At 40.3% G+C, this 24,952-nt stretch overlaps 3 protein-coding genes across 10 annotated transcripts in view; 1 reads left to right on the top strand and 2 right to left on the bottom strand.

Annotated features, from left to right (window-relative positions):
• Positions 1–2,629: 2,629 nt before the first annotated feature.
• Positions 2,630–11,994, bottom strand: NUDT19 (nudix hydrolase 19). Of its 5 annotated transcripts, XM_050713270.1 has the most exons (5): positions 10,320–11,657; positions 8,651–8,858; positions 7,859–7,951; positions 4,311–4,363; positions 2,630–3,013 (listed from the first exon to the last, which is right to left on the bottom strand). In XM_050713270.1, the coding sequence occupies exons 1-5, from the start codon at positions 11,319–11,321 to the stop codon at positions 2,873–2,875; spliced, it is 1,497 nt and encodes a 498-aa protein (XP_050569227.1). In that variant the 5' UTR covers positions 11,322–11,657; the 3' UTR covers positions 2,630–2,872. The 5 variants fall into 5 exon arrangements, 4 of the variants coding, with proteins under 4 accessions (XP_050569227.1, XP_050569229.1, XP_050569228.1 ...); XM_050713272.1 differs by lacking the exon at positions 4,311–4,363 and having other exon boundaries at positions 2,979–3,013; positions 10,320–11,652; XM_050713271.1 differs by lacking the exons at positions 2,630–3,013; positions 4,311–4,363 and adding an exon at positions 5,978–7,010 and having other exon boundaries at positions 10,320–11,651.
• Positions 11,995–17,064: 5,070 nt separating this feature from the next.
• Positions 17,065–22,091, bottom strand: RGS9BP (regulator of G protein signaling 9 binding protein). The gene has a single exon (XM_035543486.2). It carries the CDS (start codon positions 21,778–21,780, stop codon positions 21,067–21,069), a length of 714 nt encoding a protein of 237 aa, XP_035399379.1. The 5' UTR covers positions 21,781–22,091; the 3' UTR covers positions 17,065–21,066.
• A 79-nt stretch (positions 22,092–22,170) lies between these two features.
• The window catches only part of ANKRD27 (ankyrin repeat domain 27), a 44,069-nt gene continuing 41,287 nt past the window's right edge, over positions 22,171–24,952 (top strand). For 2 of the 4 annotated variants that reach the window (XM_035543483.2, XM_035543484.2), the window contains exon 1: positions 22,187–22,256. The gene's annotated coding sequence lies outside the window, so the exon portion shown is untranslated. Of the gene's footprint in view, positions 22,257–24,860; positions 24,922–24,952 lie in introns of those variants that run through there. The other 2 variants (XM_035543480.2, XM_035543481.2) reach the window with 2 other exon arrangements.

Raw genomic sequence — 24,952 nt, 5'->3', positions numbered from 1 at the left:
TTAGGATGCTGTGAAAATTAAAATTAAAAGGAAGTACGATCAAATATATATTCCAGTACTACATTTCTCTGTCAACTTACTTCCCAAAACAGAAGGGCCAATTATGATTTTGACAGCATATTTACCTTTCAGAAAGCTTTGAAAATACTGAGTAGCAGCATTATCCCACCTTTGGGCTGGCCTAGGAAAATAAACACAACCAGTTATCCCACATCATCAAAACTTCAAACAATAATCTGAAAAGTGATGTACATTCAAAAAAAATGTTCTCAGTTCATGCTAAGTCTCAAAAACTGTCTCTAACAGAAACATTAGCACAATCTTACTACTTTGAATGTAATTTCAGTTTTGATGTCTCAGTTCATCCATAAAATGAACTGCCTGAAAATTACTAAATATTGATTTGTCAAAGTATGGTGGTTTATATCCAACATAAAATACGGCAAATCAGGAAAAAAAAATAGATTAACTAGAGTGAGAATCCACTTGTAGAACATATTAATTACTTTAAATAAGTAATTACCAGTTTTGAACAAGCACTTTACAAACATTGTAAAGACTTTAAGGTCTATAACAGAAAATTAAGTTCTTTACCATCTTCAGCAATTGCAAATACAAAAAAAAATAATAATAATAATAAAAAAGAATCAAATGTAAAGCATTGTAAACAAAATATAGTAGATATATGTAGAGAACTTCAGTGATATTTTGATAATTCACAAAGATGGCTCAGTCAAGATGTATGCTATTCCCATCCTAACTAAACTAGTATTTGTTTTGTCAAAGTATCTAAGTAAAATACTGATTCGTCCTTACAAAGGACAGTATAAAAAACAAACCTAAGTGTCAAACAACATGTAGTTTTAAATATTCTTTAATAACATAAATCAAGATAGGTTACTTGCTATAATGCCATATTCCCCCATGATCTGGCAGGTCTTTGACAATAACATCCTAGAACTCAAAGTAAGGACACACAAGCACTTTTCTTTACCACTAGATCCCAGGGAAAACCTTATTCCACTCCTTCAAAACTGGCATAAATATGATAAGGAAAGTACAACAAGAATCCTAAGTATTTCAAGGAGACAGATATAATGGGGAAAACCAAAGCTATCTATAAAGTTTATACATTAACAGAACTTCAGTTCAGGCAGAATGTGTAATGACCACAAACAAGATTGTCAGGAATAAGATGAGCACCTGTAAGAAACTGCACACGGATCAATTAGTAGAGAAGCTCATGTGCTGGAATCACAGTTCTGGGATTGTAGATGAAGGGCAACAACTGCCAAAAATTTGTCTGAATTTCTTAGTTTCTAAATAAACATCAAAAGATTCAAATAGATGAATAATAAAACCCAAATCATTAGGCAAGTTCTGTTTGTGAATTGCTCTTGTAAAAAAGAAATTGTTTTCCACATCTTAACTCCTATGTTCTTATTGAAACAGTATCCTCTGAAGAAAAAAAAATATTGTGATGAAATTTCACACCTAAGAAATCTATGACTAGAATACAATTATTCAACTCTACTTACACTATTTTTGCTGTATCTTCACAAAAGTTGATACACAACGTCACTGGCTTTGTGCAACACAATCTACATTTTTTTGCTCTATATGGGATTTGCATAAATGCTTTCACTGCAACTCGAACACTTAAAAACAAAGCAGAAATAATCTCATTTTATAGGGCAGACTTTATTCTCCAGTGGTGTTTCAAACACATGCTTTCATTATCCTGTATGCAACAACACATTTCTTCTAGAAGTTTGGCTCCTACAGTGAAACTCCCTGGAACCCCTGTTTTATTTATTTATTTATCTAAGACAGGTCCTGTAAGGAGCAATTAATAAACACATTTGCCCTGAATATGAATACACTTCCCATTTAGTAGAGAAACCTCAGAAAGGTTTGCAGTACAGTTTAAAGTCTTTTCATGATATTTAGACCTCATACACTATATATACCATCTGGCGCTGCATATGCCATTTAGCAATTCTTACCTCTGAGTGAGATACCAGGTATGACTAAAATCAGTAAGAAGGAAACTAATAAATATACTAACATGCATCTGTATTCATTTCCCTAAAAAAATAAATAAATCTTTGTATAGCTGCCACTAGAGCCTTGATCTATACATAATTACCCCTTATAAATGGTTTGATGGGAAACATTTAGTAACCAGCAAGACACCACCTATACCAAGCTTTTAAGATCCATATAGTTATCATTTTTATTCCAAGTTATTTCATAATGAAAAAGCAGTATATCATGTGTTTAATTCTATTAGAACATATTTTAAACTCATAGCATTATCAAGTTGCTCTCTGATACAGGCACATTCCATTTAAAAATGTTATTTAACTTAAGATTTTAAAATATTTATTCTAAAATATTTTAAATAAGCTTTCTTAATTTTGTTGAATACTACAAAAACACTTGGTAAAGATTCTTGTACATGAAGTTGGATATTTTATTAAAGAAATGAACCTTAAACATGGCTGAAAGCTGGAAGAGATTTTTAAGACACATTTTAAGATTTTAGAAACATATGGTTTCATAGTGGTTTTATTTATTTATCCCTTAATACAGTATGTTTCAATAATGTTAAATGATAACCATAAATCTCAATCATATTAAACTGACACTATTCCAGTTTGAAGTCTTTAAGGAAAAGAAAAATAGAATAGAATACATCTTTAAAAATTAACAAAACAAAGACTGGTTTGCATCCACATTGACAAGGGCCCATCACATGGCTAGCAGTTTCTTATGAACCCACGCTTCAATTAAACCAAAGCCTTGTGACTATTAAACTAAATAAACACTGATTGCCAACAAAATACATTTCAGTGACATTCTTAAACACTTACTCCTTTGTTTGAACAAAAGTGTATTTGGCATAATCCACAAGAAAGCATTCTGTTTGATAATGACCTGCACAGTACATGATTGACTTAATAACTGCTCTACACCAGCATTTCAGTTCTTCACTGAAAACCACACAAATCTGAAAAAGAAAGAACAAGACAACAGGTTCTTGTAAATGGAAGAAACATCACTGTCAGTTTTCTTAGAGGCAAGAAAATGGTGTTTACAATACAGCCCCAATTTACTTTATAAACTGCAAATACTGCAGCTTCCTTAGCGATAAAGCTTACAGACGACATAAACCACGTAGATGTCCTTTTCTACTAAAAAGCAATAGTCAAAAGAAAAAAACAAAAAAAAACACACTTGGATACTTCACCCCCTAAACCAAAAAAAACAACAAATGATCTCTTTTTATGTACACAACATAGCAATGTCTTCACCTGGCCTTTTTCTAATGTTACTGGCTTTACTTCATCCACATTTTCACAAGATTTGTCATAGAACTGATTCATTTCTGCATTCAGGTTTTTATACTCTATTTCATCAACTATGTACGGCCCACATCCTTTCATAGTAACCCAAAAGCAACTCAGATCTTCAATCTGCTGCAAACACTAGATAAAAAAAAAATAATAAAAAAAAAAACAAGTAGTAATATCTCCTGCTGAAGTGATAGGGTATTTTCATGAGCATCTGAGCAGTAAACATGAATCTTAAAACCTTCAGCAAGGCCCCTTACATTATAGGAACAGATATTCAGGATAAAGAATGTTAATAGGCATAATACATCTTTCATGTTCAGACAATTAGTTCAATAAAAGACTTTTAAACTTGGAAGTTTCTTCAGCGCTGCAATTAATGACATGCATTCTGAAAGGTAGAAGCATTATTTAAAAAGTTTGTTAAATGAAATATAGTGACTTAAGTGCAGATATATAGACTTTTTACTTCCACAGTATTTTCAGAACATGAAAAAAAAAAAAAGCCACTGACAGGCTTTTATTCAGTCTCAAAGGGTCTATAAGACAGCCAGTTTCTTTAAAATAGGGCCACAGCTTTCTGCTCAGCCTTTGTAAGCATTTACATACCAGTCTTGCAGCTGATAAGTGTACTCACTATTCTGGGGAAAAATAATAAAATCCATGATCTCTTGCAGCATTAATTAGAAACCTATTACTACACTCAATTTAAGATTACACAGGATATCTTCCATTTTAGATTTTAGCTGCATCTCTACTAACTTCTTTTGAGAGGAAACCAAGGTAAACACATGGAAAGAATGGGAAAATGTATATAATCTGTCAATGACCCCATCATGTGTAAGAAATGACTGCTGAACAGAAATGAAGGCATAATCTTATTTGTAAATCTGACTTCTATAGTTTTATTGAAATAAACACCAAGCCTTTCAACTTTTAAAAATACCAGCACACCTGTAGTATGAAGACTTCCATATTGCCCAGCTGCTGAGTCTTCTTTGACGCTACTGTAGGAAAGCAACAGATGTGTAACTATTCTAAAGCACATCTAAAAAGTGTACTTCTAAAGCAGGCCTACAGATTTTTGTTACTTGTGTAAGCAGCATTAGCCTAGACAACTGATTTACACGTACGGAAGACTTCTAGACATCTAGCTTTCTTAATGGGGCTCTATGTTGAATCCCAATGAAGATCCACCATCCATATTTATTCACATACAACCACACCCATCTTCAGCATGCCACAACATACTTGTTCTCCTGCCTCAACCTACTTGCAGCACATAGCCCATTACCTTACATCCAAAGGCCAACAAAAACATCTTCAAGACTGGGGCTGCTACAATCTAGCTACTTGACCAAACGGACAGCAAAACCCCGAAAGCTTACATCATTAAAAAAACAAAACACATAAATCCCAACGTTCACCAATAAGTTCACCAATAAATATAACAGAAATTTTTACTCATTTTTCACAGCACACTTATACTGGAACAGATCTTCTGCGTGCCATTTCAGCACAGCCTTGCACATCACAACACCCCTCATCATGGCAGCACTTAGCCTACCGCTTCGAAGCATTCACACCACAAGTGAGTAGCTAACGAAATATTCCAGAAGACAGAAGTCAAGGCAATGCCCTTCAGCTCGCAGAGCCAGTGCCACATGACCATCACCTGAGCCACTACCACCATCCCCACAGCCATGAGGCCCGAGCACAACCCTCAGCGCACAGCCTGCCCCCCTTAGAAGCCTCCAGAAGCCGCCCGCGAGCCCCCAGTGCGCATGCACCGCCTGCAGGTGGCCCCGAGGGAGGCGGTGGCGCTTGGTTGAGGTACAGTGGCTAGAGGCGGGAAAAGGCCACGGGTACGGGTTGGCACGGGGCTGGCCTCGGCTCGCTGAGGGCGGCGGGGTGTCAGTGGGTGTGAGGAGGGAGAGTCCTGCCTTTCTTCGCCTTCCTGCTGCTCCTGCTTCAGGGGGGCTTTCCCAGACCCCGAGTCTGAAGCGCAGCGTATGCCTGAAAGGTCTAAAGGAGGCAGCTGGGGAGCAATGGCGCCTGGCACATGTCTGGTGTTCTACTAATGATAAAAAAATACATGCATCCCCTCACAGGCAGCTGTTGGAAATGTCCCCTGACATCTAGGCCCTTACAAAAGTGTTACTTCATTCTTGTATCAAGCTCCGAGACAAAGTAGCAACATTTTTATTATCATTATTGCTCTCCTACACTCCCCTTTCCATTCCGGCTTAATGTTTTTTTTTGGCCCTGATTTAGCTTTACACAAGGTGCCAACTCAAGGGGATGAAACATCGAGCTGGAAAGTAAAGCCCACCTCTTGGGCAGCAGCCCGTATCTGGAGGGGCTCAATATTTTGAAACTACAGCTTTAATGATCAATATTTTTAAGTTAATATTACAAGATATTTACAGTATGTGCATTCTAAAACATATATGTTTCTATTTAATGATTAGCTTCACTTTCTAGGTAAAATAGTATCGTTTAGTTGCCTTTTTTTTTTTTTTTTTTTTTTAACTAATCCTTCAAGCTCTTTTTCGGCCTTTTAGCTCCCCCTGCTGGACCATTTTGCTTTTATTAGTGACAAAAAAAGTGACAGCAGCCAATCTGAAGATGGAGAGGCAGAGTATTGACCAAGAAGATAGATTTAATATTGAAGTAACTGCTTTTGACACACAGGAGAACTTGTATTATATAGGGCTAGTATAGGAATAAATATTGGAACATGCTGGCTTGTAAAACACTTCTCTAAGAATCCAACCTATATTTAGGTTGTTGAATCATTTATTTCCTCAAAATATTTTCTTAGTAGCCACCTTCTGCCACAAAACAAAACAAAAACAACAACAAAAACCTGTTAGAACCACAAGGTACAGACCAATAAATAATGATCAAGATAGCTCTCCAGCAACTATGATCATAAGCATGCTTCTCCCTTTTATATTCATAGTACTACTGTGGCCAGTGTTCGTGTCCAAAAGCTAAAAATCATGTAAGATAGTATACAGGATACTTTATTTGCTTCCTCCACTTTCCGTTTTTCTAATTTTCCTGTCTTCTTCATGTTCAGAAGAATCAGCCAGACTATTGTGAAGGAGATATTAAGCATAATATACTACTTCATAGAACTCATACATAGCAGATGTATAGAAGTTTCAGCAAGGGTCTGCAACCAAGAACCATCTGAGCATGTTTGGAAAGAACAGAATAAATACGTACGTATTTTTCCACAGAAATGAATGCTACAAAACAATTCAACTTAGTGAAAATATTGCAGATGATTTTACTTGAATTAAATTACAGAACAGAAGTTGAAACATAGCTTTCAGAACAGCTTTACTGGATAATTTTGTCATCATTCATTCTTACTCTTCCAGATAAAGAAAATACCACATCACAGCTCCATATACTCCACTTATTGCACCACCCACAAAATAAAAAGACCAAAAAAATAAAGTAGCAGTCCTTTCTCTTAAGTCTTTAAATCTCAAAGATATGTTAGGTAAAAAATTTAAGAAGCAAAATGTGGAATACTGAATTGTGGAATTAGGCGTTTCCAAGGCAGTATTTTATTTTCTTCAGTTGGTGGCATCTTTTTGGAGCTGAATAATTCATTTCTTCTTTTTAAATTCCGGTCAACTTGAAGGTAAAAAATTGTCATGAATAAAAGTATCACAACTATCTTTGAAAACTGTAAAGTTTTTAGTAAGTTACCATTAATAGAAACAATTTAGCTTTATCAAATATAAATATTCTTTGCAATAAGTGAATGTTAGCTAACATCTATATATACACATATACATTGGTTTTCAATTAAAATAAGATAGACTGGAATATTTTAACAGAAACAGAATGAATTTCATTCATTTCTAGACATGGATTACAGCTGCCAAACAGGTAACTTTAGGAAGCATAGTAAAAGAATTTTTGAACTCAAAACATACTTGTTCTGAACATAAGATGTACTTTAATTTTCAGTGAGAAAAGAACCTGTGTGACCCAACAGAACGGCACTACAGCATATTCCATTATTACTATGTAGGTAGAATAAGATGCTAATTGTTCAGTATAATCACTGCCAAATCACTTTAAAGTTTATTCAATTAATTAAGTTGATAGTTGTGTTTAATTTTCAGTAGCTTCTTTACACCATACCTGACACAACTTTGAAGTTTCAAAGACTCAAAGATTGAAGTACACACAAATCTCAAACCCACAACCATATGAAATGCTGTGGCAGGGCAATGGAATATTTAAGTCTCTTGTCCTAACTACTTTGCAACTGTTAATAAGGATGAGAAACACAGTGAATATGTATGTAGTTAAATATATTCTAGCTTAAAACCAGAAATATTATAATCTACTATTGTAGTCTGAATAATCGGTGTTTATCATCAATGGATTCATATGTTTATATTTTGCCTGAATATTAACATAGACAGCAAGACTGTTTATGTTTTTTATTACTATCCTGTGAAATGTACTACCCTCTTTCATGAGATCTTCAACCTTCTTATCTGTTGACATGACTATTTTCGTTTCCCCTGTATAATCTGGATCTTCTGGGTATAATTCATCTCCTGTTAAAAAAAAAAAAAAAAAAAAAAGATAAGCAAACCCAACTTTTACATATATAATGCCTACCTTATTTTTCAGCCTTTGATTGAGTGATACTATCAGTTTTTAAAATATTTATTCCCACTGAGTTTCATGTCTTGATAGATTTGACAATATGAAAGTAAATTGCCTCCAAACATCTTAGTATTTAAAGATACAGCAACACATTTCTAAAGTGTCTGTCAAACACACAGTCCACACATTCAGTGCTCTTGCTAATACTAACATGATGTCTTGTCAGGTAGGAATTTATATATATATATATATATATATATATATATATATATATATATATATATATGAGATTGTATAATAGATGGAGAACAAGACAAAGATTTTTCTGAATGTACAAAGGCAGGGTACAGAAGGAGAAATGTCAGAATTTGTTCATAAATCAACATATTAATGTCAACCATATGAAACAAAGAAATTACGAGCAAGAACAGAAATAACTATGCTGCCCAGGTGGTCCAGTAGCTTGTCTCTGACGGTAGCTGTTACCAACTGTATCAGAGGAAGAAAAAATGTAGGAAAAGAATGCAGTAACTTGACTTCTAATAGTTTTTCCTCACAGTTACAGACTAGTTTATGTCACGTGGCTTGAGTATGTATCAATTCTCAAGTTTTTATATACTTAGAAGAACCTTTATCTGTTTTCTTACCTGGTAATAGCTGAATTAAGCCATCTGAAGCAGTTAACATTATAGGCATCCAACATTCACATCCCTCTAGGGCTCGATCAGAGCTGAACTTGTGTAATTCATGAAGGGAAGAAAAGTTGCACAGCCTACACAATTCATAGAACTGAGGGGGAGCAAGCAATATTTCTCGAGATTTAAAGAGTTCAATGGCTTCTGGAGGTGATGACCACTGTAAGAGGAAAGTAAGCATTGAAATACTAGTTTCATAAGCAGATGGCAATTATTAGTAACTTTAAAAGATGTTTGCAAGGAAGTCTTTACAGAAAAAGAGCGTGAAACAGTCTAAGTTATCTGAACACAGTAAGAGCCATGCATAAACTATACTAGAACATAACCAAGACGAAATACAAAGAGTTTTTATAAAATACAATGAAAGCAATTTGTAAAAATTACATTTTTCCTATAAGAATAAATAACATTTAATTTTAAATGCAGGCATGCAAAATTTGGAGACTACAAGTCTGGTTACTGGGACCTGACTAAGTCTACTGAAATCAACAGAAAACCCTAAGCTCAATGTGAATTCAATCAACAGAGGTTGCTATGGCCTCTTCAAGGATTAATTAAAATTACCAGTGCTTCCACTGCACATTGTTTTTAGAGCACGAATACTCAGCTGTTCCTGCTTAATAAACATGGGGTTTATAAACTATTAATCTTCTTCTCATATGATGACTCTGACAATTTAAATATGTGCAAAAACATTTGCAGTACATTTCTGCCATTATTAACAAAAAATTATACCATGAACTCTTCTAAAGATAAGATCTCAGGTGCTTTCAAATTTATATAGCAAGATCTGATAGAAACACAGAAACATTAGTAATACCAAAAACATTAGGTAAGGCTTTATGGAAGTTTCAGGTTTCTCTTTTAACTTACCTTCGTACTTTTTAGAATTTTTTAAAAATGTGAAGACCCAAATGTACCTGACTCTGAGCTGTCTTTTACTTCATGAGCAGTCTTTACTCTTTTACCCCATTAAAAAAAATAAGTCAGAAATAATATAGCTCTGAAACCAGTTTTAATAATACAGCGTATTTTAACAAGTTTGTATGTTACTTAAAGTATTCCAACTAACTCTACAAAAAACAAAATTAGGAGCTTTTGCAGCCTTGAAACACAGCACATACCACTTGGATCTCTCTAGGCCTACTGAGTATTAACTGTATGGTATCAGCACTCTGTTGATATTGCACAAATGAATGCGTAGCAAGTGATTTAGAGGTCATCTGTCTTCAAAAAATCAGTAATTCAAGGCGTAAATGTTCTGATATGAAACACTTTGAAAAAAACAAAACAAAACAAGACAGCTTCATGTAAAGGAAATTCATGTGAAATGTCCCTCAAGAAACTAATCCTCGTCTGTCAGCACGTTTGATTAAAGGGGGCAATCGCAGTTACTAATGGAAGTAGGAATGCAAGCGGGAGAGGACTGTCAGAAGAGGGAGACACTTCTTTTCCTCACGCCTTAAGGGAACCCTGTCAGGAGGGGGGGGAGGCTAGACCTTTGGACCATCTGATCACCTTTTCACCTGCCCAGTACTGGAAGCGAGCACAGCGGCTGGCCTGCGCCCCAGGGGGACCCCTACCGCTGCAGCGTCCCGGGGAGGCGGCGCAGCGCTCTCACCAGGCAGGCCGTCACCTCCCGCTCGTCCTCGGAGGCGTGGGGTGGCCGCTCGTCCAGGCAGCACAGGTAGAACGCCGTGTCGTAGCGGCGGCCGCCGGGGCCGGCCCTGCCGACCGGTGTGAGCCAGTTGCTCCACTCGTGCAGCGCCCAGATGTTGGGCACGCAGCCCAGGTGCCGGCAGAGCTGCAGGAAGCAGCCCGCGTCCTCCCGCACCCGGCGCCGCCACTCGCCCAGCTCGGCAGCCGGCAGCAGGCTCTCCGCGGGCAGCGGCCGGGCCTCGCCGCCCTCCCCCGGCCCGCTCCCGGGCACCAGCAGCAGGATTCCCGCCTCCTCGAAAGTCTCCCGGATGGCGCAGATACGGAAGGCGACTTCCCCGGGCAGCGGCGAGCCCAGCTGCAGCCGGTCGGTGGCGAAGATCGGCGCCCGGCCGCTGCCCGCAGGCGGCGGCTTCACGGAGCCCAGCCCGCAGAGCGGCGAGGCGGGCAGCAGACCCAACCAGGCCGCCGAGAAGTCCGCCGCCTCCACTACGCCGCCCGGGAAGACGTGTGCGCCGGGCGCGAAGCCGCTGCGGGAGCTCCGCTGCAGCAGCAGCACCTCGTAGTCGCAGGGACCGAGCGCGGAGCGCCCCGGCCGCGCCGCCGTGCCCGCCGGCAGCAGCAGCGTCGCAGCCTCCCGCCAGTGCCGCAGCCGCGGGTTCATCGCGGGGCCGGCGGAGAGCGGGAGCCGGAGGCGGCGGCTGGGGCGCTGAGGCGCCGCCTGGGCGCCCGGAGGAGCCGCTGCAAAGCGCGGAGAGGGGACGGGGACGGGCTGAGGGCAGGGCGGGCGGCAGCAGCAACGCCCCGCCCCGGGTCGTAACCCGCGGGGCCGTGCCACAGGGCACAAGCTGAGAGTAATGTCGAAGGGCTTCAGGTGTGCGGCTGACGGCGGCCGTTGGCAATTTATTTGGGAAAGTAAGGGTTGGGGCACTTTGCAGTTCACAGTTATTTCACTCTTCCACTTCATACACCGAGTGTGACGAGAAACTGTTGAATCTTTACCGTGGACCCCAAGTGTGACAAGAAATTGTTGACTCTGCTGATTTAGTATAACCAGCTGATTATACTAAAACTGGGGCAGAACACCAGCTGTGATACAGCCAGACAGCATTCAAGTCTGACCTCCGTCTCTCCTTTACTTCCTCATGACCAAATGTACGTGCAAAAACTATCTTGTAATTGTGGCCTCTTTTTTCATACTTACTTAACCAGTGTTGCTCATCGCTGATTACAATCTTAGACAATGGAAGTGTGAGGTCCACTGCTGTTCCTATTTCCTATTGGAAGGCATTTTGAACCCCAAATCATGGAGTTTGCCTTGCATTTGCTCGTATTTTGCACTTATAGTCTATTTTATTGAGTTAAATATGCATCTTGTTAGGAATGTGCTTTGTCTAAAAGCTGCTTTAATGGTGAAATATTAATAAACTACTGAGGTTTTGCAAGATTTAATGTCCGATGAGCTTGACTGCTGATCAAAAAGATTTAAGGTCCATTATGTCAGACAATTACCACATAAAGACATTTTAAGTAGAAAGTAGTCTTGTACCAATAACAAACAGCATCACTTTAAAATCAGCTGTGTGATATATGGAGTAATAATTCGTGTCAAGAAGATGGTTGATGTTAATAAAGAAGGGGGAGATGTGGGAGTGTAGCCATGGGGGTCGACAAGCCCCATAGTTGGTGATAACATCAGACTCTTGACGATGAGGCCATCAGGAATGTAAAGAGTTTAGAAGGAACAAAGAAGGGTGATTCAGGAGACGCCATGCCGTCTTGGGTTGCTGTACTTGCTGGGTGTTGCTGGTTGCTGGGCAAAGTTGTTTGACTAATGAAGAGTGAGTGGGAAAGTACTGCTGTGGGGCGAATAGTATAAGAAGGGAGCCTGTCCTCAATATGGGATGCAACACGATATGATGAAGTTCTGTCATCAATAAAGTAGTAGCAGTTACTGATCCTAAAAGAACCCTGGTGTCCGTGTGGTCATTACGCCACAAATGGCACCCGAACAGGGACCTGAAGAAAACGAACAGGGACATGAAAAAAACAAACAGGGACATAAACAACAGGAACAGGGACAGGCTAACAGAACAGGGACCAGGACAGGAACAGGGACATTGATCGCCTAATGAAGATAGGTTCGGCCAAACTCAGCAAACCGCTCAAAGAAGCTCGTATAGAAAGTCGCTGGAAATAGGCGCACGGGAGCTGGAAGGAAGCTCAAGCTGAGAGAAGCGGACCTGCACACACAACCACCCCTCGCTGGCCGAAGGTAAGCAGTTGCGCATTACGGGGAATCATACGTCCTTAGAAACAAAGACTGTCCTGGTAACCTTACAGCTTATTCCCTTTATTAACAATCAGACAGTTTATGATCCTGAAACATGGGACCAAATCGAGGTCAAGGTGTGGGACTCTGCTACTAAAAATGACAAGGTTGCAGTGGGATTGCTCGGCACCTGGCGAGCAATCTCTGAGGCCTTAAAGAGCCATGTGCGACCACAATTAGAAACGTGTGGTTTGCCAGATACTGAGGAACCTGCGGGCTCGTCCACCGATCCTTCTGCTACACCATCGGCCCCGCCGCCGCTACTGCCATTGCAGGCCTTTGCTGTTATGCCCCGTGGTGACCTGGATGTTCTTTTGATCCAGGCCCCATAGGCCCTGAAAAGGAGCCGGATCTCTTTCCCTTCGATCCGGGAGGAATAGGATACATAAGGCCCGAAGGCCGAGTTGCTTAACAACTTAAAGCAAGACATACTGTTCCCACGACTAGCCCTGGAACTCTCCGGTGTTTGTAATCAAGAAAAGGAATGGAAAATGGAGACTGTTATATGATCTGAGAAAAATTAATGAAGTCATGGAAGATATGGGAGCACTTCAACCAGGATTACCAACTCCAACTATGCTCCCCAGTTATGGACATTAATAGTAATAGACTTAAAGGATTGTTTGTTAAACACTTGCCAGAATTCGGAAAACTTTGCCATGTTTATGTTTCAATTGATACCTTTTCTGATTGTACATATGTATAGGCGTACTCGGGTTTCTTAAGAATATGTAAAAGCAATGTTCTATATATTTAGAAAGTTTGACGTGTGTGTGCACGTGTTGGTAGAGCATAGACTCCCCGCGCACCCAGCCCTGTTTACTTGCCTTTTATAAATATTACTAAATTCAGATTGAGTTGTATCTTCATTTATAACAGCTGTAATACCACCACATAAACAAATCTGTCTTGCTATGGCAAAAATGTGATGTATAATATCTCTAGAAGAGTATTTCATAACATCTAGGAAAATCTGATACTAGAGAATAGTGATTATGTTGTTTAGTTTCTATACAGGATATTTTTTATCTTTTCTTTTTTTTTTTTTTAAGCCCAGAGCAGTCTAAAGTCTTGCCAGCACTCGTATGTCAAGCAGGCTCCAGCTTCACTGCTATACAGCAATAAATTTGGCAGATCTACTTTCATAGGCATTCTTGTATGGAGGGGTAAATGTAGTTTGTGGCTGGCATACACACTGCTGTTTGCACCCTCAAACACATATAAAATACAAGGATTGCAGCAGAGAAATAGTTGTGTGGTTATAGCATTATTTATGGCTGTTGTGAGCACCTGGAGCAGTCCTTTGGGACCAGACAGCCAAGTGCAAGTGCGAGTTAAGACACATGGATTATTCTCCACTCCAGTTGCTGCATTTTTCCAGACAGTCCTGGGGTGTGTAAGGTACCTCTTCCCCCTAAGCAGGGTGACATCCCTTGCCTAAGGGTCAGCATATTCACCCTATAGATGGCAATTTTTAATCTTCCTTTCAGTACTGTCTTAGAAGAAGTAGTTCAATGTTCTTTCATGACAAAGTTGAAACCATCTCAAGCAAAGTTCCAGAAGTATATGAGCATATGAGTCTTTAATTGACACAGTTATCAGGACTGGGTGTGGCAGGAAGTTCTGAGGATGAACCAACTGACACTCAGAAACTCCTTGAACAAAAGTCTAGGGTGCAAAGGGATGTTTTGTCCCCTCCCGGTTTCCTACTAAGAAAGGCAAAACCGAAGCGCTGTGAATGTGCATCCATCTCCTCTCTCAAAGCTATATTTAGCTTGCTGGAGAAAGCTCAAAGGAGTATGGAAAATGTCCTAAAGCCAAACTAGATTTAAGGTTATCTATGAGGCATGTTTCTTTTCATCTCCAACTTGGATGACTTCTTTCTTCAACATATTCTGTTGAAATGCAGAGCTCATCTCAACTGTACTTAGAAAAATACTCTATTATCAGGAATGCCAGTCCTAAAATGAGGATACTAGTTTATGCCACTGCTGGAGTAAAAGCATTCCAGCACAGGGGCATTCTGTGTTCAGCTGGGCTTTCCTGCATTATGGGCAGTATGTAGGCAGGGAATACAGGAGACTTTTAGATTGTTTAAGCTCGTGTAATAGATTGAATAGGTGGACTTACCAAATAATATAAAAAAAAATAAAGAATTCATTGTACACTTTTCCAAGTTTTGTCCAAAACATGAATAAATATCAAATCTAGAAGATGCAGGTTTGTAATTATAGCACCATTATAAAGTTTATAGCTACCTTCAGACAAAACAATTTCCAACAAAACAAAACAGATCAGAAAACTAGGGTACAGATAGTATTAACAATTGGAAATGTTTTACTTCCAACAGATGCTTAATGGATTACCTCTCTTGTGAAAACTGAAATTATGGTTCTAATTCTGCAGCCTTTAATTACGTGAGTAGTCTTTGCACATGTAATTTCTGATGAGTAGTGATGGCACGTATAAGTAATGATTCAGACCACTCCCTCTAAGACCTAGAACTCCAGTGCATATTTATATATAAAGTTACACATGCAGTTAGCATATTAGATTAAGTTGCGAAGAGAGTATCATGTTTGGTGTGTCAGGTACTCCTCAGTCACTTTATATGTTATAAATAGTTAAATATTTTCTTTTGTCTTTTCTCATTTCCATCTTTCTTGCTCTTTCCACCCCCAAGGATTATGCTGTATATATATGGCTTCTTCAAGATTGTACAAAGGAATTGCATTTGAATTTTTAAATAATTATTTTTTCTTAAGACAATTATACATGACTGTATGATGTCATGCACTATTCTTATTAAAAACAAAACAACAAAACAAAAACAACAACATGATTTCAAAGTCATGTTTTAGGCTCTGTAATTCCTTAATGCTGACACATCAATGAGTTTGACTGTACATATTCTTTGAACGTTTGTGTGCAAGAGACAGACTTGCCTGATCATATACTTCATTGAAGTTTTTAACACATCGTGAAAAACTGACCAAAATAAGTTCCAAGGAGGTGAAAGGCACAGCTCATGCGTTTATTCTGTGATTGTGACTTCCCTTACCATGCACTTGAATTTGAACTAGCTTTTAGAGGATTTGTTTGTATAATTTGGTGGAGATGTTATTAGTAGTATGATGAACAATGTTATGTAATAATAGTATAAATAAAACACACTATTCAATCAAAAACAAACAAACAAACAAAACCAAACAGCACTGTAGAGGCTCAGGAAGCAGATTTTCTGACAGAATTACTAGAACAGAACAACATAACTGCTTTTCCTAACTAGCCTCTGCAGTTCACAGAATTTCAGAAATGCCGTAATTTTATTTATATTTGCCTACATGGCTTCTAGTCACACAGTTTCCAGCATGCAATGTTTGTCCATGGCTATATATAGGAGATTGCAGAGGAGACTTCACATTGGTTAAATGCCATGTGACTTTTCACCTTCTTAAAGGTTTAATCAGTGATAGCTGATTAAGTTGCATTTCCAACTGCATCACAACACTGCAACAGCTAGCTGCCAGAATGGATGGCAGAATCCAGCCTTCTGCGACCACTTTATCCCAATAGCGTGAAACAGAGAGAAAAGGGGCTGTCTTTGGACTGGAACTGATATCAACTTGTATCACAAGGAGTCAAAATACTGTAATCAAAATATTTTTACTCTTACTCTGTACTGAGTTAATCAGAGAACAGGTAGCCAGTTCCAGTTAGAGATACTACATTTTCTTGGTCTCACTAGATTTAAGACACTGCCTTCTTATAGAGAGGCCATAGCTTAATATTTTGATGCAGTTATGTCCTATTTAACAAAAAGCATACTTCGCTAACATAAGATGAAGACACTATTTGCATACATCCATCTTTTTTCATTACCTTGTCCTTCCCTCAACACATATGGATAATTTTATATGAGAAAGACACTCTTTTCTATTCCCACTTTTACTGTATGCTTACATATGCATACAGCATATGCAGCAAATGCTGCTCACGTGTAGACTACTATTTTGTCCAGATTCCTTCCTGCATTAAAAGACTTAAATAATCGCATTGAGAGAGAGCACTTATTGAGAGAGAGATCTATAATCCACTGGTCTTCCAGAATGACTTTTTACATAATGAAAATCTGTGAAGGGTAAATATGTTTACTAGGAGTTCCATTAGCACTTAAATATAATGTATTTCTGGAAAATATACATAAACAACAGCAACCTTATATAAGATGAAAAGGAAAGCCCATAATCAGTCCTTTCAGACTGCAAACAAAAAAATAAGCATGTGTTTAATTTTAAATCCAAAAGCTAATGACATCAACCAGTTTACTCAGTTTTTAAATAACTACATTCACATAAAAAAAAACATGCTTATGTGAAGAATTTTGAAACTAATTTTATTTCATGTTCATAAAGCTGTTAAGTTTAAAGCGACATTCCGTTGAGGCAACATGAGGACTGACACTTTAATTTTGGTTCTGTGTTCACTTTGTTAGCAAATTAAAAAACTGCGTGCAATTTTCTTAGATTGATAGACTGGGAGTCCTGGAATAAAATCACACATTGCTGCATTTAACAGACTCAGTTCAGATAGTTTGATACGACTGTTACCTTTGTTGCTATCAATACCACAGGACCAAATTTCACACTCCTTCAGCTGTGTATATCTTCTGTTAAAGCAAATGCAAGCTTTGCTGGATGAATGAGGATAGAGTTTGGATCCTAATACAAGAACCTCTGTTAGTCTAGCCTAGTATGTTCTCTAGTTTTCAGTTTCCAAAGCCAACTTGCTTTTACTCAACAATACTGAGCAGGCAGTGCCAAAGACAACATCATGCCTGTTATCCTGAATGCTGGTGTACCTGTTTCTTACGACAGAGATTTTTTGACTTTCAAATGTCCGATTTCCCTGCCGTATAAATTAAGATATATTAATATATTCATCTGTGGGTGTGTGAAAAGGGTGTGTTTATTTAAAGAAAACTTTAACGTGAGGACTTTGTGCATTAGTTTGATCCCTTTGGTTGAAATAGGAACTTTTTCTTTAGAAGAATGAATTGAAAAGCTGTGTCAATATTTCAGTTTTTGTTTGGTTTTAATTACTGCTGCAAGCCAACCAATAAGCTACAAGAACGTACTTTATTTTAAGTTAAATAGTGACAGGAACAAGTTTTATTCAAAGTGTAAAAAATACCACCCATGCACAGGCAAAAAAAAAAAAAGAAATTCAAGTCAGCAATAAGATTTTAGTATATAGCAAAGTTAACATATGTATCCTATAAATAAGGACAAAAGAACCAAAGTGGAATAAGATTCGAATTAAGCAACCAGCATCTTCTTTTGTAGTGAAAACGCAGTATCATTCTCGTTCACTGTTCAGCATCAGAGTATCTGTATTCTCATCATGCTATCTAAATATAGAATATTTTGAAGTTTGACTTCACATTATTCACTTACAAAAACAGCATTTCTAGTCTCCTTCCAGTTGTATTCCAGTGGGGAAAAATCTAAGGCTGTGAATCTAGCACATTTCTTTATTTTTTAATTTAAAAGAAACATAAGTATCTTTGAGCAGTGGTGGCTTCATATTATTTTGATTTTGTGTGCTCTAGTGCCTGAACCCTGTCACATTGAACGTACACTTGTATCAAGTGGGTTTTTTTTTAATAGTAGATTAATAGCAGGAATGCTATCCACTTAGATGGTGCCAATCCTCTGTTACAATTCTACTTCATCTTTTAATTTCACATAGCTGAAATATGAGATAATACATATTTTTAGGAACAAATTCATGATGAATAAATCCACAGTCAGCTTTGTCTTAAGATTTGAAAATACAATATTTTTCCAAGGTTCAATCCTTTAAATATTAATCGTGTGCATACTCAAATGAAGTACAACTTAGATAATTATAAGCTACTTATATGAAGTCTTTGGGTCCTGTATTATTCAAAATCCTCCCCACCCCAAAAAGCCATGGACTAAAAATTTACAACTTCTGAACTCACTGAGTCTTGCTTTTGAAGATGAGATTACCTAGTCTTAAAAACAACTCTATAAAAATAGCCATTTTTAAACAGTATATCCACTTTAGGATACCAAAATACAAGATAATGGATGCTGTAGATGTTACCATTTACTTATCCACCAGAAACTAGACTTGCATTACTTGGATTTTCGGAAATGTCGTTACATGATCTGATTCCAAAAGGAACATGAACTTTTCAAGAAGTGCAGAATAAAGTCCAACTTCTGATCCACCTGCATGTAAACTAAGTAACAGGAGAGTGCAAAGAGTGAAAATACGCATGAATCCTTAGTGACTAGTGGTGGCAGTCAAAATTTGTACATTCTCCTGCAGCTTTTGCTCTATTTTCCATAAACATGTTTACTCAATATTATTGTGAAGGAGATCTTGACATTTAAATCAACAGACAGACTAAACCAGTAGCACTGATAGAAACAGACTTGCCTAGTAAGAGTGATGCTGGGGATCTCTAAGAACAACCAAAGTTAGCTATTTACAAGACACATCCTATGCAGTGAGTGAAATACATAAGAAAAAAATGTGGAGTTTTACAAAACCATGGATTTCCACAAGAACAGGGTCTAGACTGGATCAATATGCAAAACTCACATTATCCTTCAAAGTAATGATAGTCATTAGCCTTTAATTCAGGCCTCTGTTTCACATTCTTTTTCCTCACCTGCAAATGGCTAGATTCAAATTTGTTACTCGCCTTTTCTCCCCATATCCAGTTCTCTTAAGTTCTAAAGAATCAACTGGTGCAGTTTTTAAAATTGGTTAGTTCTCAACTCAAAAAGATCAGCTGTTCACAAGTGTTGACAACATAATTTTATTTAACAAACCTACAGATTATTGTCTAGTAACATCACCAGACACATCTGATTGTTACTTTTTGATAATGTGTCCATAATAATCAGTGCGGCAGAGTAATTACTTATTAAAGCCCCCATGTCATCAGGTCCTTTTATTTGCCTGTGGAATCTGTAATGGACAGTGTGTATTTACAGGAACAGAACAAATCTCCTTAGGTTACATAATAAAGGAACGTAACACATGGGTCTTTTTTCAAGACAATAATAGAGCTTCTCTGCAAAGTTAGTGTCCCCCCAGTTCTACATTTCATCACTGACAATTTTTAGGTGAGCATTGGAAGAGTTTTCTGCTGCTCTTGCATTTATCCTCCAAAACTGTAGTGCATGAAATTGGACCAGTTATGGGTCCAATCCTATAGACTTCCTCTTTCCCACACGATTAATCAGACACGAATGAAATATGAAACCAAGACTTTTTGTTTTAGCTTTGTCTGTATTTCTGCAAAGAACTCAGAGGTTTTGTGGAAATGTGACTGTACATATAAAGGGAAAAATCCCTTCCCATCAATGTAAGAGAGAATCTCTTTTGGGACAATTAGAAAGGTCTGCCTTAACTCTACATCATTTTTGTTTGCCAGACTACTTTCAAAAATTATTGCATCTGTTGTGGGTGGATTCACTGCTTCTGTCCTCATAGTTAACTGTGATGTTCAGACAGTTTCCTTCTACAGAAAGAATCTGAACCAGTTGCAAGAATCAGCCTTTCTGCAGGGGAAGATAAAATCATGATAAACATGGAATAGAACCACGAGGCTTGCTAGTATTTTTCCAAACATGCAACTCTGCCTTTTTCCTCTCTGGATGTGGAAAGCCATTAGTCATTAGTGTGCGCTGTGCCAACCCACGTAACTGGGTTCTGTACAATGCAGTCTAAATCTACCATCAGTATTTGCTGAACATTGCTTGTTTTCTCAGTCCTCCTCCTTCTCCCCTTTCCCTAATCATTAACTTATCTAGAATAGACACCTACATTCTTTTATTGGGGTTTTCATCCTTCCCCTTTCCTCCACTGAAATAATATCTTGTGTATTTGATGAAAAAAATCTCAGTGCATTCTATTCACTTTGTTAGCCTCCAAATTTGTGTTACTCCCAAATACTGTAAACAGTGAGCAGCAGCAAACAGCAGAGCCTATTCGAGAACAAAAAATACAGGCTTCTGAGAATCATGATCTATTAATAGCAGACAAATCCCTGTTACAGCCAGTAGTGTTAATACCCTGATATTTCATAGTTAACTGTTACAAGTCCAACAAACGAACACATCCTATTTGCAGGCTGATTTACATCTGTTTTCTTCAAAAAGCACGCAGAAATAAACGGTGCATTTTAGGATTTTGAGAGGCAAAAGTTTTGCTTTATTTTTTCAAGTGCTAGGTTTCAATTCTCAGCTCACCCGGGCGACCTGTTTTGAGAAGAAACGTGAGGCATGAAGCGCTTCACGGGCAGCCATGGGGGCTGCTTTTCAGAGCCCGCACCAGCCTAAGAGAGTTTTACCACGCACACTGCCAGGACAATGGCGATAATGAGGACAGCGGAGAAAATAATCCCAGCTAGAACTTTGCTGATATCGCAGAAGGATTTATTTTCCTCCACAGAGATCATGCCAATAGAAGATGCGCCCACGCTGATGGTGGATTTGAGTTCAGCCCCAGGGTCTTGCTTAGCCTCTACCGTCCACTGGGGGACATTGACCTTCATTTCCATCTCGTACATCATTTCTCCTACCTGGTTGATTTCATTTTCTAGGTCTTTCAAATCCACCACGTCTATATTGTGCTCAGCCTCGTATTTCATGTTCTGGATGCTCATCGCCCTGGCGGCCACGCCAGAGGTTCCCCCGCTCATGCCCGTCTGGATCAGGTGCTTTTTGGGGACGTTCAGTGGGAACTCGTGGCCCAGTTCCAGGGCTCTCCTCATGTCGATCTCCAGGATCTCTAGACACGTGGAGAAAATCACCCATAGCCTCTCGAACTCGGCTTTGTCCTCCTTACTTACGCTTTTGTCCTTCAGGACCGCGGTCAGCTTGTTCCTGTTGGCCACCGCCAGCTCCTGGGCTTTCTGCCGGGTTTTCTTGAGCTCTTCGCGCAGGTTCTGCGAGTCCGAGGTGCCGCCGATGGTCAGCACCATGTGCCGGTAGCAGGCGGTCACCTTACTGAGCGCGTCCAGCAGCGCCTTGCATTCTTCCTTCACCATGGCTCCGCCGTCCTCAGCCGCTGCCGGGACCGGGACCGGGCAGCTGCCGGAGCCCGGCACTACCAGGCATGGCGAGGGGCGGCTCCGGGTCGGGCGGGCGCTCGACACCCTCTCACCCTCCTCCGGGTCCCCTTGCGGCTCCTCAGGCGCCTCCAGGAGCCGGGGGAGCGGGCAGCATCCCTCCCTGCCCGCTACCGCCGGCGTGCGGCGGGACCGGGCTGCCTCATCCCGCCTCAGAAAAGAAAAGCCAAAGCTCCAGAGGACGACCGGCTGCTGTCCCGTCACATGGCGCCGCGCAGGGAACGCCCGCAGTCCGCCGAGCCCGGCCCTATAAGCCCTCGCAGACTCCGCCTCCGCAGGCTCCGACCCCACGGCCGCCCGCCCGCCCGCCCGCTTCCTCGCTCGCTCCCCGCCGCCGCCCGGCCGTTGGCTTCGTGCGGCGCCGCCGCGCCGGGCCCGGCCCGCCCTGGATCCTGGTAGGGCTCGGCTGAGGCGCGCAGCGGCCGGGGGAGGGGGGCGGCCGGCAGCGGTGGCGCTCCGAGGCTGGGTTGTTGGTGAGGTGGCCCCGCCGCTCCAGGAGCGGCCTGCGAGTCGCCCTGCGGCCGGGGGGCGCGGCGGCCTCCGCCGCGGCCTGCTCCGGGGCCGGAGCCTCCTCCCTCAGGAAGGAGAGGCGGTGGCGGAGCGCTGTGCCCGTGCCCCAGGGCCCCAGTGGGTGACCACGGTCCTCCCGCCGCCCCCAGGCTCACAGGGCGCTGCTGAAGTGGGGTTAACCCCGGTGCGGGCGGTGGCTGTGTGCTATGTGCGCTCCCCGGTTCCTGCCCCGCTTCGTGGTGCGCGCTTTGGGTATGCCCAAGTGTCTCAGGAGCTTGGGGAAAAGGGTTTGTGTTTTTTTAAGAAGGCCGATAGGAAGTGTGAGTATGCAGTCCAGAACGGCTGTGGATAGCTGGAGTCAAATAATCGTATGTCAGAAGGGGCAGAAAACACTGAAGTTTCTTACCAATGAATGATATTTCACAGACTGCCCTTGCACATATGTTGAAATTGTTACCACAAAGAGCAGTGAGTTCTTGACTTGTGTGTTTATCGTACATCTGAGCCTTCTAGAAAAACAGATAAAACTCTGTTGAGCACTGCAGAGCAGACAAAGTTATGTTGTCCTTATTACCTATGATGTGCTTTTGCCAAAGCAGACTTCTGGAGAAATTACTTGTCATAACATGTGCTACTACATGTGCCACTACATGTGCCTTGATGTTTGTGGCTAAGAGAGTGGTTTTCTGATGTGATAGTAACTTAAAAGATGTGAGAACATATTTCCACAAGAAGGGGGAGTGTGACCTGCTACCTTATCGTGCTGCTGCCACGGTGTGGTGTGTGCTGTAGGCAAGATAGTTGGCTCTGGGGAGCAGGCTCCAGACAAACCAGCTTTCAGGTGCTGAGCCTGGTCTGGAGAGTCTGTCCAGACTGCGCTCCCTCTTCTGGATCTCAGTAGCTTTGGAAGTCAGTCGCTTGCTCCACTGACTTTTTGTTCTGCCTTAATTTTGTACCTAGTTACAAGTCAGGTAGCTTCTGCTGCAGGCTTGCCACTTGTGGAAGAAGCTACCTTTTAACTTCCATGGCAGGCTGCCAAGTTACTACAGAGTGTGCTGAGCAGCTCTCTGCCAACTTGTGCGTTGATAGTCAAAAAGTGATGAATCAATAATGTCTGGCTCCTTGCTGGAATGAAGAAACACAAGATAATTTTGACCTTGTAAGTGAGGTCTTGTAATTGCTTAATTATTGTCAGGTGGAAGAAGGATTAGCTCTAGCTTTGAATCTGGAGTCCTGTGTGATTTGTGTTAAATTTAGTCCTAACTACAGAATGCATTTGTGTGTGTAGTAGCTGCATTCAAAGTCTGCTACACCTCACTGAACCTGCTATTCGTTGTGGCACACAAGGATCTTGGAGCTCAGTTTCTCTGAAAGTATCTGAGAAGGAGAGGGGATATTATTTCAGCCACATGTGACTACTTAGAATTGCTGGCACCTTTTGGGTTTTATCTGTATCAGATAATGCCTCAATACATCTTTAGGAGTATTAGGTGGGAAGAAAGAGACTGTTCTTTAGATCAGTTCTAAATAAAGTGCAGCTGTATGCATTTATCCAGTTCAGGTAGATTGTGGAAACTCCTAAAATTCGAGTTGTAGTTCATCAGGGATGATGTTAAGAAAATCTAGACCTTGCTACCACTTTGATACAATGTGCTGACTAGCTGAAGTATTGTCCTGGAAAAACTATTAGGAGCAGCATAATGAGTAGGAACAGAAATGTATTTGCTGGTTCTGTGGAAAGGCTTCCTTGCAGCAGACGATGATGACCATATTCTTCCTATTCCAGTACTCTTAAATATTTGTGAAGTCTTCTGTGGTGCATCTTGAACACTACTACTTGTTTAATCCTATATCGTCACTGTAATAGACTTAAGCAGTATTTTAGGTAAATACAAGTCTGTTTTGTTTAAATGGCTCATAAACTTTGTCTGATGGTGTTGTTTTTGGAATAAGCTCACAAACTGAATTCAGTTGTGCCGTGGTATGAGAAAGTTGAAAGCGAAAGCCATTGTGAGATGAGGAAAGAAAATAAGAATTGGATACAGTGAAAATGAATCTGGTTGTGTGTCTGATAACACTATGCAGTTTCCTTCAGCTTTCCTTTGACTTGTTTTCTTTTAAGCATTTTGCCAGTAAAGTGTCTAGTAATGGTCTGTTTTTTTTTTTCCCTAAGCTTCTAGCAGTGATGAGGTAAGACTAGTGCCGGCCTGCAGCAACTTGGTTTTCCTATTGAGAAGTGCACAAAATTGATTAAATTAATTAAATATGAACAGTATATGATATGCTGTCAGCAGTGGTGGTCTGTAATTCTGCAGTCAAGAAAGAGCATAAACTTCTGTGCCCCACATCCCTGTATGTTCAGTGTTCAGGCCCCAGTATGCAGGCTGGGGAAGTCTACCCCTGTCTTGCCTCAGGAACTAAAGGATCAAAATAACTGGTCGAAGTAAAATACTTCTTATCCTCATATTTCATCTCAGCTTGCATCTGTGTGGTCCATCCAGGTGTCCCCCAGATAAATGTGTGTGCTGATACCTCTGCAAGCCTGAGGAGGTAAATATATTTCAGTAATACTCGGAAGAAG

The sequence above is a fragment of the Cygnus atratus genome, chromosome 12 (assembly GCF_013377495.2).
Source record: "Cygnus atratus isolate AKBS03 ecotype Queensland, Australia chromosome 12, CAtr_DNAZoo_HiC_assembly, whole genome shotgun sequence".
NCBI lineage: Eukaryota > Metazoa > Chordata > Aves > Anseriformes > Anatidae > Cygnus > Cygnus atratus.
The sequence above is the reverse complement of the archived record's forward strand: the minus strand, read 5'-3'. Positions and strand labels throughout refer to the sequence as shown.